Here is a 16,250-nt window from a genome sequence, read left to right on the forward strand (position 1 = left end):
ATATTTTATAGGATGTTAACAAATTTCACTTATCTTTTCAGACATAGTTACAGGATGGTTACCTGTACACAATGCCAACTGTTTTGCTGAAAACCCACGTGCAATTGTATGTATTTTATATTATAAAAATTTTCAGCTCAATAATGTCAACCCTCGCATTACGTACAGAAGAAAGAAATCCTTCCAACAATTATATGTACATAAAAAACACTTTTACCTTTGTGGCCAATGTCTCTCTCTGCTGGTGTATCCGAGCTCTCTAATGTTGAAGGTCTAACAGGACGTAGAGGACTGGTTAATGGACTGATGGGTTCCGGTATGCACCCTATATAGGTGAAGTCAATGCTCTGAATGGAGTTGTCTTCCTGGTCATCAGGTACGCAAAAATGTTTAATAGGTGTTTTGGTAACAGTTGCTGAAGAATCTACAGCACTGCCATTTGTCTGCTGCAGTTCACAGCCAATGGAATCTGGTTCTGAATTCCCAGTCCATTCTTCAACAGCGGCTGCACTGACATCCACAGATTGACCTGAATCTTCAGGTTTACCATCAACATGAATAGAGTCAATCTTTTCATTGTTGACTGAACTGTCAATTTCAATTGGGCGATCTGAACTCCCATCCTGTCCATCAATGGTAATGTCGTCAGTTTCTGTAAGCTGTTGAGATTTTTCATTCACTTCACCAACACTCTCATTGTCGACTTCTAAAGACCTTTCTACAGGTTCTGCGTGCTGTTCAGTATCAGTACTATCAATTTCCATGAGCGGCGTTGAAACTTCAGTCACTTCACAAATTGCTTCACTGACTACTTCCACGGTTCCCATGGTCTCTACAACTATTTGAGTTAACTTCTCAGGGTCATCTGCAGTGTAGTCACATTCCACAGCCTGCAGTGGAGCACCTTCCACCAATATAACTTTCAAGCCTTCCTCCTCTTCATCCCCTTTTAGTTGGGCAGAGGGCACCATTTCAAGTTCCGCGCACTTCTGATTGCCCTGAAGAACATGTATCTCTGATTCTCCTATTGGCGACTCAGCGGATTCACAGTTTGTGTCCATTACTTGAGTTTCGTCAGCTTTGTCAGAACTTCTCTCAAAATTAAAATCAGACTCCTCAGATGCAGAGGCTGCTCTTTGAGCAAACCCCACCTCTTCACCTTCAATGAGAAGCTGGCTGTACTGCATTTCAACATCCACTTCATAAAGAACAGTGGATGATGGCCTTTTAACAGGAGAAACAGTCAGCTGCAATGTTTCCATGAACTGCAACTTGGGATCAGTGTCTTTTAATGAATTTTGTTCATCTGTTGGGGTTGGCAGGTTAGCAGTGCTGTTACCATGTACCGACTCTTCTGTTCTATTCTGTGTTTTATCTGCACGATGTCTTTCTGTCAACCTTCCATTACTCTCAGACAATCTAGTTTTGTCTTTCTCACCACGATGCCTCTTCTCTCTTTTAGTATAGTCCTCTCCATCCCTTGAGGAACGTCTGCTAGTGCTGTGGTCTCTTCCATCTTCTTTGTGCTCAGATTTACCCTTTTCCTCTTTTTTACTTTCATCTTTTTTTAGGTTTCTGTCATCATTTTTACCACTTTGTTTACCACTGTCCCTGGAGATCTCATCATCTTGCACTTTCCGGTTTGAATATTTACTTCTTCGGTCTCTGCTGTCCTCAGTGCTCCTCTCCTTTCCTGAATTCTTGCTCTCAATCTTTCGCTCTCTTCTTTCTCGAGCAGTGTGCTCCACTGACACGCAAGTGTTTCTTCGAGAGCTCTTTCGAGGGCTTGCAGGACTTGTCAATTTGGGAGACTCTCTAGATTTTTCAAATCTCCGCCTCTCTGGTTCTCTTTCCTTTTCAGTTGGCCGACTTCTCAACTTGTCATCTCTTTGCTTATCTTTGCCATCTTCCCGATTACTTCTCTGATCTTTTTTTCTGTCCATTTTCAGCTCTCTCTCCTTGGAATCAATTCTTCTTGCATCTTTCTTTTTATGTCTTTCCTCCTTTTCAGCATGGCTTCTCTTGTCTCTTGTATTTGGACAGTCTTTTGAAGAGGTGGTAAGTGTGTCCTGACTAAAGCGATGCCTAATCTTGTCACCTTTTTCTGGAGTGTGCCTGGCTGTGCCTCTCATTTCAGAATGTGGTTTTGTGCTTCGAGAAGTTGGCTCAACTTTATCAATCGTTTCTGTAAAATTGAGTTCTTTGGTGTTATTTCCAGGACTTGATAGCTCAGCAATGGAACTGTCCAGCTTTTCAGCATTTCCACTTCTACCAAAATGCTCACCATTTATTTTCTCAACTCGCCTTCTCTCCTCACAAGGAAAAGGTCCTGTGTTATCCATCACTACATTTTGTCGATGTAATGGTACGTTATCTGTAGGTGGGGAAGACTTACTAGAAGGTTCTCCGCATGGAAGTGGATGGGGACTGGAAAGAGACGGGGTGCTCATTTGTAAATGGCACTGTCTCTTCAGTTCTGAAATTTTATTTGCACCTGTAAGTGGTCCATCTTGGAAACAGTTTCCGTCTTTGTTTAAGTGAGCAGTCAGCAGGCTGTGTTCAACATTTACAGGTCTGGGTGGACACGGAAGAATATGACTGGGATATTTGTTATCAGTCTGTGGTGTAGTTGGAACATTGAATGACCCAGGGGGATGACGGGACTGATTAAGGTAGCGACGGTGTACTGGATTTCCAATCCAATTCATTGACTGTCTGATTGAATAAAAAAAGAAAAACGTTATTTCTACAGACATAGCTCCACATTGCTCATACACAAACAATAGAGAGATAGTGATTACACATAATTTTAATATTAGCTAAGGTTTAGAAACTCATTACACTTCCTACGCAATAAGGTGGGACATGCCGGTGCTGTTTTCAATTTTTGTGTCAATAGAACGTGTCTCAAAGGCTGCTGGGTTAAAGGTCTATTGGCCTTTATCGCTTTTGCCACTCCCTCCTTGAAGGAGTCACTAGGCTTCTCAAGTGAGCGACTGAAACATACTAACCAGGAAAGGCCTAGCTTCGATCCTGGTTCAGCACTGTTACCATATCTCAGCTGGAGTGGTAGTGTGCTAGTGCCAGGAGTGATTTAAAAAAAAAATTCATTCATGGGATGTGGATGTCGCTGGCGAGGCCGGTATTTATTGCCCATCCCTAATTGCCCTTGAGAAGGTGGTGGTGAGCCGCCTTCTTGAACCGCTGCAGTCCGTGTGGTGAAGGTTCTCCCACAGTACTATTAGGAAGGGAGTTCCAGGATTTCGACCCAGTGACGATGAAGGAATGGCGATATATTTCCAAGTCGGGATGGTGTGTGACTTGGAGGGGAACGTGCAGGTGGTGTTGTTCCCATGTGCCTGCTGCTCTTGTCCTTCTAGGTGGTAGAGGTCGCGGGTTTGGGAGCTTCACGTCTCTGGGTTGGAGGGGATCAAAGAAAAAGCAGCCAGGATTCTACTGCTCATTATTATTCAGCAAACTCTGCTGGAAGTGTGCACCGTGTGGATTCCAGGCTCAGATAGGTTCACAACCAGCTGTAATGCCTCCTATGGGCAAAGGGCATATCCAACAAACTCAAGGGTCAGCCATAAATAATGGCCACTTGAGCAAGGTACTTGAGAGCACCCAATGCCTATAAAACAAACTCAAGGGAAGGAGCCAACAATGTAAGGAAATGTGAAAAGTGCAAGAAAAAAAATCAGAGTTCCACTTTGCAGTCCGATAACTACACACATAATTTGATGCTTGCATTGGTCAGTTTACACTTCTTTTTTGCCGAATGTAACCATGAGTAAAGTGCACTTACCTGCCTTTTGTGCTACCTAGGTCCATTTAAAGAGATTTTACTTAGATAAAACACGAGTGCTCCAATACACTTTCCCACAGTGGTAAAACAAGGTTTGCCCCTTGCATGTCAATTTCCACATGGTGGGGGGAGCAAGGATGTCACTGTACTCAATGGCTCATTGGATCAGATCAACAGCACAATGATAGGATGGCTCAAACACATATTTTGTCAGTAACAGAAAGAGTAAAGATAAGGACACCCCTTTCCCCCCCACAAAGACAGTTGCAAAGTGTGCAATTTCATTCAAAGTAATTTTTAGATTCGTTAATGATCGATGCAAAAATTGGAACTGCTATTAGTTCATTTTAACATAGGTTTTGAACCATAGAGTAATGCAAAACTAATCTCACTGATCTGCTCTCTCCCCAAAGTCCTACACTCTTCTAGGCTTCAAATATTTATCTGTTTTTCACTTAAAAGGTTAATAGTCTCTGCTTCAATCTCTTTCTGTGACGAAGCATCCAATGTACAAACAACTATTTGTGCAAAGAACTTGCCCCTAAATTCTCTCTTTGTTCTGTGTGACAGTTTTAAATTGATAACCCTGCGTCACTGACTCTCAACCAGAGAAAATTGCCTTTCTCTATCCAAGGTGGCAAAACCTTAAATAATTTTAAACGCACCCGTGATATGCTCCTCCTGCACTATGTGGGAAGTCATGGACACTACCAGTGTCCCTGGCGACCATGTATGCAGGAAGTGTGTCCAGCTGCAGCTACTGGCTAACCGCATTTCGGAGCTGCGGGTGGGTTCACTGCGGAGCATCCGTGACGCTGACACTATCGTGGATAGCATGTTCAGTGAGGTGGTCACACCACAGGTAAAGATTATGCAGGCAGAAAGGAAATGGGTGACCGCCAGGCAGAGTAAAAGGACCAGGCAGGTAGAGCAGGAGAACCCTGGGGCCATCTCCCTCTCAAACAGATATACCGCCTTGAATACTGTTGGGGGAGATGGCTTATCAGGGGAACGCAGCAACAGCCACTGGTGGCTCTGCTGCACAGGAGGGGAGGAAGAAGAGTGGCAGGGCTATAGTGATAGGGGAATCAATTGTAAGGGGAACAGATAGGTGTTTCTGCGGCCGCAAACGTGGCTCCAGGATGATATGTTGCCTCCCTGGTGCTAAGGTCAACGATATCACAGAGCGGCTGCAGGGCATTCTGGAGGGGGAGGGTGAACAGCCAGTAGTCGTGGTCCATATCGGTACCAACGACATAGGTTAAAAAAAGGATGAGGTCCTGCAAGGTGAATTTAAGGAGTTAGGAGATAAATTAAAAAGCAGGACCTCAAAGTTAGTGATCTCAGGATTACTACCAGTGCCACGTGCTAGTTAGACCGGATGAATGCGTGGCTGCAGGGATGGTGTAGGAGGGAGGGACTAGATTCCTGGGACATTGGGACCGGTTCTGGGGAAGGTGGGACCTGTACGAGCAGGACCGGGACCAATGTCCTCGCGGGGGTGTTTGCTAGTGCTGTTGGGGAAGGTTTAAACTGGAGTGGCAGGGGATGGGAACCTGAGCGCGGAGTCAGAAGGGAGTAAAGTTGAGAGAAGGGAAGACCCAGGGGAAATTTACAATACAAATCGTACAAACAGTTGTTCAAGAACAAGTGAAAGGGAAAAGCATAGAGCAGCAGAAAGAAAGTGTACTTTAGGCACGACAGATAAAGTGAAAACTAGAAGGCGTAAAGCGATTAACCGAGCATCAAAGCTGAAGGTCAGGCTAGGGTGTGTGGCCCAACTAAGAGTTCTATATACAAATGCACGGAGTATAAGGAATAAATTAAATGAACTACAGGTTCAAATTCAAATTGGAGGGTGTGACATGATAGCTATTACTGAGACATGGCTGCAGGATGATCAGGATTGGGAACTAAATATACCGGGTTATAAGGTCTATAGGAGAGATAGGGACAATGGAAGAGGGGGAGGAGTAGCCTTAGTGATTAGAGATGAAATCACTTCAATGATAAAGGAGGATATAACTAGGGGTAAGCAGCCAACTGAGACCTTATGGGTTGAATTGAGAAATAAGAAAGGATCTAAGACTATAGTGGGAGTTGTGTATAGGACCCCTGGCAGCAGCTCTGAAGTGCTAGATTGTATAAATGCAGAGATTAGACAAGCGTGTAAGAAAGGCATAGTGGTCTTAATGGGGGACTTTAACCTTCACATAGATTGGGAAAAGCAGACAAGCAACTGTCAGAAAAGTAGTGAATTTCTTGAGTGTGTCCGGGATAGTTTTCTACAGCAGTATGTCCTAGAGGCAACAAGGGGGCAAGCCATACTAGATTTAGTAGTGAGTAATGAACCAGATTTAATTAACAGCTTAACTGTGCGTGAACATCTATCCAATAGCGATCATAACATGATCGAGTTCAATGTAGTGTTTGAAAGGGAAAAAAGTGAATCAGCTGCTAAGATTCTAGACTTGGGTAAGGTCGACTTCAATGGGATGAGACAGAGACTGTCCACAGTAAACTGGGCAAATCTGTTAATGGGTAAAATGACTGATGATCAGTGGGAAACGTTTAAAGAAACATTTAACATGATACAGAATTGGTTTATACCCGAGGGGCAAGAACTCTACTTGCCAAAAAAAAAAGCCATGGACAACTAAAGAGGTAAGGGACAGTATAAGACATAAGGAAAGGGCATACAAAAAGGCAAAAAATGGCACAGATCCTGGCGAATGGGAAAGATACAAAGATCAACAAAGGGTCACAAAACAGATAGGAAGAGCTACAAAAAAAAAAGAGTATGAAAAGAAACTTGCAAGGGATATCAAAACCAATACGAAGAACTTTTATAGTTACATTAGGAAAAAGAGGGTGGTCAGGAGCAGTGTTGGCCCCTTAAAAACTGAAAGTGGGGATACTGTCATTGACAATGGGGAAATGGCGGACATGTTGAACAATTACTTTGAGTCAGTATTTACAGTCGAAAGAGAGGCTAGCATGCCGGAAATCCCAAGAAAACTAATATTGAATCGGGGACAGGGACTCGATAAAATTAACATAAGTAAAGCAACAGTAATGAAGAAAATAATAGCACTAAAGAGTGACAAATCCCCAGGACCAGATGGTTTCCATCCCAGGGTTTTAAAGGAAGTAGGTGAGCACATTGCAGATGCCCTAACTATAATCTTTCAAAGTTCTCCAGATTCAGGAACTGTCCCTCTCGATTGGAAAATTGCACCTGTCACTCTGGTTTTTAAGAAAGGAGAGAGGGAAACCAGGGAATTTTTCGACCAGTTAGCCTAACATCTGTTGTGGGGAAAATGCTGGAGTCTGTAAGGATAGGGTGACTGAACACCTCGAGAATTTTCAGTTAATCAGAGAGAGCCAGCATGGATTTATGAAAGGTAGGTCGTGCCTGACAAACCTGATTGAATTTTTTGAAGAGGTGACACAATGTAGTGGACAGGGGAATGTCAATGGATGTTATTTATGTGGACTTCCAGAAGGCATTTGATAAAGTCCCACATAAGAAACTGTTAGCTAAGATAGAAGCCCATGGAATCGAGGGAAAAGTACGGACTTGGTTAGGAAGTTGGCTGAGCGAAAGGCGACAGAGAGTAGGGATAATGGGTAGGTACTCACATTGGCAGGATGTGACTAGTGGAGTCCCGCAGGGATCTGTCTTGGGGCCTCAATTATTCACAATGTTTATTAACGACTTAGATGAAGGCATGGAAAGTCTCATATCTAAGTTTGCTGATGACAAAGATTGGTGGCATTGTAAGCAGTGTAGATGAAAACATAAAATTACAAAGCGATATTGATAGATTAGATGAATGGGTAAAACTGTGGCAAATGGAATTCAATGTAGGCAAATGTGAGGTCATCCACTTTGGATCAAAAAAGAATAGAACAGGGTACTTTCTAAATGGTAAAAAGTTAAAAACAGTGGATGTCCAAAGGGACTTAGGGTTTCAGGTACATGAACAGGTACAGAAAATAATCAATAAGGCTAATGGAATGCTGGCCTTTATATCTAGAGGACTAGAGTACAAGGGGGCAGAAGTTATGCTGCAGCTATACAAAACCCTGGTTAGACCGCACCTGGAATACTGTGAGCAGTACTGGGCACTGCACCTTCGGAAGAACATATTGGCCTTGGAGGGAGTGCAGCGTAGGTTTACTAGAATGATTCCTGGACTTCAAGGGTTAAGTTAAGAGGAGAGATTACACAAATTGGGGTTGTATTCTCTAGAGTTTAGAAGGTTAAGGGGTGATCTGATCGAAGTTTATAAGATATTAAGGGGAACAGATGGGGTGGATAGAGAGAAACTATTTCCGCTGGTTGGGGATTTTGGGAGTAGGGGGCACAGTCTAAAAATTAGAGCCAGACCTTTCAGGAGTGAGATTAGAAAACATTTCTACACACAAAGGGTGGTAGAAATTTGGAACTCTCTTCTGCAAACGGCAATTGATCCGAGCTCAATTGCTAAATTTAAATGTGAGATAGATAGCTTTTTGGCAACCAAAGATATTAAGCGATATGGAGTTAGATCACAGATCAGCCATGATCTTATCAAATGGCGGAGCAGGCACGAGGAGCTGAATGGCCTACTCCTGTTCCTACATCTATTAAATCTCCTCTGCCTTCTCTGCTTCAATGGAAATAGTCCCAGAATTCAACTGTCAGCTTGGCTCATTGGTAGTACTCTCACCTCCAAGTCAGAAGGTGACCAAGGAACAAAAGTGTCTAGCATCTCAGATGGACGTAACAGGCCCCATTCAAACAGCAGGGAAGTTCTCCCGGTGTCCTACCCAACATTTATTCCTCAGCCAAGATCACTAAAAAAATAATCTGGTCATTTATCTCACCGCTGCTTGGGCTGCAAAAAGTTTTCCTTTTTAACAGTGACTACACTTCAAAAGTAACTCATTGGCTGCAAAGCACTTTGGGATGTCCTAATGGTGTAAAAGGTGATATATAAATGCAAGTCTTTTTCTTCTTTTTTCTCTCCTCCACTACCATCCTCCAGTTCTCGTAGTCCACCCGCCTCTCACTCCTCTGAGTAATCCCCTGCTCCACAGTATATGTAGGTGACTCCACCATGTTGTAGCCATATGCCTTTAAAATGAACAGTTTGAGCATCATTTTAATTTGATCTCAATGTCTTGACTATTTTACCTTCTGTTCAGCCGATTAATTTCTTCATCCTTGCGGACAATTTCCAGACGAGCGGTTTTTATAAGTGCTGATATATTCTTTTTCAGCTGGGTGTTTTCGTTCGACAGAGTGGAATTCTGGGAAGAAACAATGGACAGAGACTCTATTCTGTGGGTCCAACTGCTGATTTAATTGCCTACAGCACATGTATGTCACACGTCTCGAATAGTGCATCAGCAGCACTGGAGGACTTACCACATGCCTCATACCCACACAGTTATCTAAATGCCTTATTGATGATGCTGAATTCCGCGTACTTTTAACACAAGCATGAAAGGATATCTTATGTTTTTTTTCCCTTTCTCGCCCATTTTCTGCCCCCTTCTGATCAGCACATGACAAATATGGATGAGGAAGGCCATTCTTAGATCATCCATCCAGAAACACAGATCCCTCCCTGGCCATCACAGCATCCAATTGCTTCTTAAATGATTCTTGGGCTTTTGCCTCGAATATGTTGATTATTCTTTACGTGAAAAACAGCTTCCAGATATCAGTCCTAAATTTTGCTTTTCACTAGTTTGAAACCGTGTCCCCTTGTCTGACCCTTGCAGTTTAGATTGTAGATCTTTATCTTAATACATTTAAAAAAAACTTTTGCTGTTAGCTTTGATATCACTTGCAAATTTTCTTCTTGTATTTCCTTTTTGCACCCAAGTAATTTCTTTGTATCCCTTTGTTGCTTTTTATAGTTCTCCCAGTCCACTGGATATCCACTCCTTGCACTTGTGTAAGCCTTTTCTCTTAGCATGATGCTGTATCTAACCTCATTTGTTGACCATGGTTGCTTAACTACACAAGTGGAACTTTGGTCTTCTGGGGGTCTGTCTTTTTGATGTTTTGTATCACACCAAATATTTCTTTGAATATTTCCCACTGTTTGTCCACAGGTTCACCCATCAACAGTTCAGCCCTGTTTACTGTGGTCAATTGTGGCTGCAACATGTACAATCTGAAGGATACACTGCAGCAACTCACCAAGCTTGCTCTGACCATCCAGTAAGCTCTACTGCTAGGAAGGGCAAGAGCAGCAATATTATGGAAACACCATCACCTCCAAGCCACATGCCATCCTGACTTGGACACACATTGCTGTTCCTTCATTGATGCTCGGTTAAAATCCTGGGATTCTCGACATAACACCATCACGGGAGCATATCCCCACTAGGACTGCAGCAGTTGAAGATGACCCATCATCACCTTCTCAGGACAATTAGGGTTGGACAATAAATGCAGCCTTGCCAGCATTGCCCACATGAACAAATAAAAAAAATTCCAGAGTGCTTTTGAATTCTGATTCCAGATGCTCATGAAAAGGCTGGAAGGTTGAAAAAATAAAAGAGGTGGTCTTACGCTAAAAGAGTTTTTGAAAAAATGGAAATTATTATATAAAATCACAGCAACTGACTAGAGATAGCTAGCTTATGTCTTATACAATTTTCCTTGTGTCTCAAAATAGCAAAAAAACTTCTTGTGATAATTCATAAGTCATAGCTGAACAAGTAGGGGTGATTAAATGTGCATCATTTACCTGGGTTTGTACTTCTTGCAGTTTTTGCAGCAACTCTTCAACTTTTTTCTCTCTTTCTACGTATTTTTCCTGAAACTGTTGTAATTAAATATAATTATACAGCATGTCTGTTTTAAGGCTGATCTTTTCATTCATCACTCTCACACTCACTGTTAACGGGTCATGTGCAAGAACAAGTCAGATACACGCAGAAATACTTTTACAGACAAAAAAAAACAGTTCGCAGGGGAACGTGAATAAGTATTGAGTTCTGCTAAAGGCAACAAAAGCTACTGAGAGCAGCCAAAAGTACACGGGAGAAGAGGATGGTGAATAACTGTGCTCGGGATTTAAAGATTTTTTTTTAGCTGTGTTAGGATTCAGAGGGCCATTAGAACTGTATAGGGAAGTTGAACAGTTCCTCAGGGGAGATTGTAATTGACTGCCAGGATGTTCCAAAGGTTTTTAATAGCTATTTTGCTTTAGACAGAAGCAACGCTGAACTTATTATACATCATACAGTTAATTTTAAAGTTGAAAGTGTCAAAGTACATGCGGAAGTATTGCTGGCTAGAATAAGAGGTCTCATAAATGATTGGGTTGCTGATCCTGACAGCATTTGCCCTAGGTGCTCAAAGAAATGGGGCCTGTACTCAGCAAGCACCATGCTCATATATTTAACAGCTCGCTAGGATCTGGAATCTGGCAGCACGGTGCAGGCTCAATGGACCAACTGGTCTTTTCCTGTCTGTCATTTACCTATGTTCATCTCACAAGCAGCCCTTCCCCACATCAAATGGTGCTATAACCATCAAACATGTACCTCTTTCAAGGAGATTTCTTTTGCAGTTCTCTCTTCAGTGAGGATCTCCTCGTACAGATCAAAACAATCCTTGGCAGGTTTACTCTTTCCTGCAGCATCACCTACAAAAAAAAAAGTCATCTCATTAGGCATTGAGAAAGTCAATTAGAAAAAAGGAAGCTTGCAGCAGGTTTTTATCCTTTTAAAAATGGCAAGACTGCCTCTTCAAGGTTTGTTACTCTTGTGCTATTGAGGACATCTGGCCATAAATGCAACTGGTGCTAGGACTCCAGCAATGCCCCTTTAAAACTGACTCGAGGTAGCATGTGAGAAGCAATAAGTATTCATTCTGTACTTACACTGCAGAGTTGAGATCAGAAATAAAGAACTTGCATTTAAATAGTATCTTTCATGTCCTCAAGAAGTCCCAAAGTGCTAGTCGGCTTATGTACTACTTTTGAAGTGTAGTCACTGTTGTTGCGGCAGCATATGCGGCAGCCACTTTGAGCACAGCAAAGTCCCACAAACAGCAAATGAAATAAATGACATGTTAATCACTTTAGTTCGTGTTAGTTGAGGGAGAAATGTGAGCCAGGACACCAGAAGAACTCTTTGGTCACCTTTGAGTAGCAGCATGAGATCTTGTATACACACATCTGAACATGCAGACGGCGCTATGGTTCAACATCTCATCCAAAAGACCACCAACAATGTAGCACCCTCAGTACTGGACTCAAGTACCAGCCCAGGTAATGTGCTCAAGTCCTGGAGTGGGGCATTATCCCGTGGCCACCCGACTCAAAGGTGAAAATTCTTGTGGTAAATGCCAGGTATGAACCTGCAATCTACCAATTTAACATACCACATTGGTGCTTTGCTGCAAGTTACAATATGAGGTCACTTACCGTGCACGTGCATTAGTGATGCAGACTTCCTAATACAAGAGCAATTTCCATCGTTTGCTCTCACTAGACTTACGCTGTCAGTGGCTTAAAGAAATGCAACACATTTTATGGGGACTTTTGCCATTATTCTACAAGATAAAATTCAGTAATGTAGAATTCTGATCAATTTTAATCTTTCCCCATAAGTTTTTTATGCAAGGCAAACAATACAGGAAATGTAATCTCATCAGCAGATTTAATATGCACCAGAGCAGCTTTATACCATCTGAACACTAAATGTAGAATCAACTATCCAAAGTAAAGCTCACGGAATAAAATGGCTGCACTTCAATTCGTTATTGAGATAGGCCCCGCAAGAAACCCAAGCTGACACCTGGCATTTATTGTCCCACTTCTGCCAAGACTCACAGTCTTTGTCTATTCTCTAACCAACTCACCCTTCCTTCTTACTGCTTTTGTCTTCACGTGTTACACTGAAGTTGAAGATTTCACTGTTTCCCTTGGATTCTGAGGGGGTGGGGCAGGCTTTCTCAACTAATGACAGCATGTAGGATTTACAGTGAATTCTGCTCCTCCCTTGCGCCCCTGACATTATCTCCCATCCATTGTTAGGATGTGGTTTTTGTTCATTTCCCATTGTCCCATCCTGGAATGGTTTATAAAACTCACCAATTTGAAACATTGAAATCTACTTTATTATTCTGCTAGTGCTTCGGTGGCTTTGCACTCCTGGTTTGTGTGAATAGATGCAATCATTGTGATCGTCTTTACTTTCTTCTTGGCTTCCTTGTTCCACTGTTGCTATTTCAGGTTTATAAGCTCTTTTATGAACATTTTCTTTTTCATGATTGCTTTACTTTATTTGTTGTGTGTGCAAGGGTTAAAAAAATTGGATTTTGTAGAGATAAAAATACATCATAACGCTGGCAGTCGAAAAAAAATCCAGAGGGGCTGAGGACCAGGATTTTCATTCCTTGGAAATTGTAATAAATTCTTCTCTAAAAGTCGCACGTCCATTATGTACACTGCATCGCGCTTACTTCTATCCAACTTTGATAATAAGAACATAAGAAATAGGAGGAGTAGGCCATACGGCCCCTCAAGCCTGCTCCGCCATTCAAAACAATATCATGGCTGATCTTCGAACTCAACTCCACTTTCCCGCCCGATCCCCATATCCCTTGACTCCCCTGGAGTCCAAAAATCTATCGATCTCAGCCTTGAACATTTTCAACGACCGAGCATCTACAGCTCTTTGGGGTAGAGAATTCTAAAGATTCACCATCCTTAATACAGCTTTCCCTCTTTTAGTGCACCTTTTTGGCAACGTCTTTGAAAATTCATCACCAATTTCCTCTGCACAACCTGATCCTCAGGACTTGTAGTAAATTTAATTTTAAAGGCTACCTATCCCTGTGATACAAGTTGACATGGTCTCGCACCCATTTTCTGCAGTAGAAAGGAGGGGAGTAATAGCATGCTGATTGCAGTCCTTCTTGGAATTATGTAGGTATCTTACCCACAGAGTCCATTTTGTTCTGCATCTGTTGCAGCTAGGTCAAAACCATAATTAATTCGTATATCAAAACTGTCAGGTTCTCATAACTAAAAAGTCCTCTGAACTAGTCAGTTTGTGAGATGGAAGTACAGTACAGCAAGTTCCAACACAAACAAAAGTAAGGGGATGGCCACCTGTGGTGTCTGACAAGTGCCATGTATTTTAGGGTTTAGCTTATTGATTAGTAGCCCAGTGATCTACTTTAATTGTTTCTAGCACTTGGCTGCATTTGATGACTAATGCGTGTTAGCAATCTGTGGTAATGACTTGCCCGCCTTTTTCCTTATGAAGATCAAGCACAGCCCAAAGAATAGAAACCATTCTCTCAGCAGGCAGCTGTGAAAACCTCAAGATTGGAGGGCACTCTGTGCATCAAGACTACCAGCCATAAACAATGCACTAGTTTGAAAGATTGGTGAAAGTTACTATTTTCAACATACGTGAAACAGGCTGTCCATCTCCTTGATAGTCCGTGTCTAGGTCGTCGTAGATATCTACAGAGTTTTCATTGTCAGTCTTCGCTGGAGAAACTGCAATATATACAAAGAGAAAGCCAACAAATACTTCAAAACGGTTAAAAGCAGAATAAAATAAAAAATAAAAAACCTGAAAGCATTCATTATCTGCAGCTCCAGAACCATCTGGGTAGTCATCAGCCATGAAATAAAATGCAAAAAACACAATAAACCCTTTCAGTCATCAGGGAGAAAAGAAAGAACGAATGAATGAGTGAGTGAGTGAAAGAGCGAGTGAGAAAAAGACACACACACTCCCCCACGCATGCACGCACACACACACACACACACACACACACACACACACACACACGACAAAGATAAATTTCAAGGAACTAATCACAAAATACCAAATTTGATGTTTACAAAGATATCTCAGAAAATTACAAACCAATGCTCAGACTTGTGATGCCCACCCTCACCCAATACGATCAGACCTATATTGACAGACACCAAGAATCCACATTCCATTACACCGCCGCCCCTCACCCACCCCCAACAATTCTGCCTAGGTTCCCTCTCTAGTGATGCCAATCGAAAGAATCCCCCCAAATTCCGCCAAACTCCAGCAGCCCCACACCAGTTCCACTAACGCCCAGGTTCATCCCCCAGAGCTACCGAAGTGCAGGACCACCCTGAGCTCGGCCAGACCCCACTCCACCTGCCCAGTACTGTTAAATAGCAAATATCTAACTCCAACTGGTACATCTTATGACATCTCACTGTGCAGTCTCAGTTTTAAAAATGTTAAGAAATAAAAATTAAATACATAGGAAATGGAAAATATATTTTAAAAAATTAGTTTACACAGAATATTGGACACATAATTTGAGCCTCAAAACACCAGTAAATAGCATTTAACAAAATGGAATTTGAATTATTCAGTCACAGTAAATTAGGAACCTTATTATCCCTTTCATGGCATAAACACAGCAATTGATACAAAACAGCATTTTCTCTGAATCTACCACAGATCTTCTAGTATAAATTAAATAATGAATGCCCAAATGGCAAATTATCTTCAATAAGATTGAGCAAATGTTATTTCCTTCTTGGACGCAAAAAAACTGCAATGCTTGTGTACACTGTAGATTCCAAAATGCTGGAAATGCACCAAATAAACTACCAAAAAAAAAGCATTTCTGGAGGTGCATAGCCCCATATGCCCCTCCCCGCCCCAAGAAAATAAATCCTCCACCTTCAACACTTGTATCCTTCTTTGGGGTTTCATGTACCCTAACCTCCTCAAAACAACTGAAGAAATGTTGGGTATAGCTAGTTTAATTTGCAAGCATTTTTAGTGTAATTACTTCTGTTCACACATCACAGACTTGGATTTGGAACCATTTGGGATTTGGAACCATTTGGGATTTGTCAGCTTTTTTGAAGCTATTGGTCAGCTTTTAATAGTTTTTAAGGTTAACATGTATGCAACATATCTAAGCCCTGTAACATTAGCAAATCTCTCACAGCGAGTTCGAGGGTATGCTCCAGACATTGAGATCAGGAACTGGGAGTCACCTGTGTTGTCTTATGAGGAAAGAATGAACAGTTTGGGTCAATACTCATTGGAGTTTAGAAGAATGAGAGGATATCTAATTGAAACATACAAGATTCTGAGGGGACTCGATAGGGTAGATGCTGAAAGGATGTTACCCCTCATGGGGGAATCTAAAACTAGGGGCCATAGTCTCAGAATATGGGGTTGCCCGTTTAAGATGGAAATGAGGAGGAATTTCTTCTCCCAGAGGGTCGTGAATCTTTGGAATTCTTTACCCCAAAAAGCTATGGAGGCTGAGTCATTGAATACATTCAAGGCTGAGTTCGACAAATTTTTGATCAGCAAGGGAGTCAAAGGATATGGGGAAAGGACAGGAAAGTGGAGTTGAGGTAAAAATCAGATCAGCCATGATGTCATTAAATGGCCGACTCCT

General features: G+C 42.0%; 1 protein-coding gene across 2 annotated transcripts in view; it reads right to left on the reverse strand.

Moving 5' to 3' along the window:
• Positions 1-16,250, reverse strand: part of casp8ap2 (caspase 8 associated protein 2) — a 48,573-nt gene that overhangs the window by 18,636 nt on the left and 13,687 nt on the right. Inside the window, exons 3-7 of one of the 2 annotated variants that reach the window (XM_067984886.1) lie at positions 14,242-14,331; positions 11,360-11,460; positions 10,558-10,632; positions 8,988-9,103; positions 218-2,715 (exon numbers count right to left, since the gene is read on the reverse strand). In XM_067984886.1, the coding sequence (XP_067840987.1) occupies positions 218-2,715; positions 8,988-9,103; positions 10,558-10,632; positions 11,360-11,460; positions 14,242-14,331 (2,880 nt within the window). Of the gene's footprint in view, positions 1-217; positions 2,716-8,987; positions 9,104-10,557; positions 10,635-11,359; positions 11,461-14,241; positions 14,332-16,250 lie in introns of those variants that run through there. The other variant, XM_067984887.1, reaches the window with a different exon arrangement.

The sequence above is a fragment of the Heptranchias perlo genome, chromosome 5 (genome assembly GCF_035084215.1).
Source record: "Heptranchias perlo isolate sHepPer1 chromosome 5, sHepPer1.hap1, whole genome shotgun sequence".
Taxonomy (NCBI): domain Eukaryota; kingdom Metazoa; phylum Chordata; class Chondrichthyes; order Hexanchiformes; family Hexanchidae; genus Heptranchias; species Heptranchias perlo.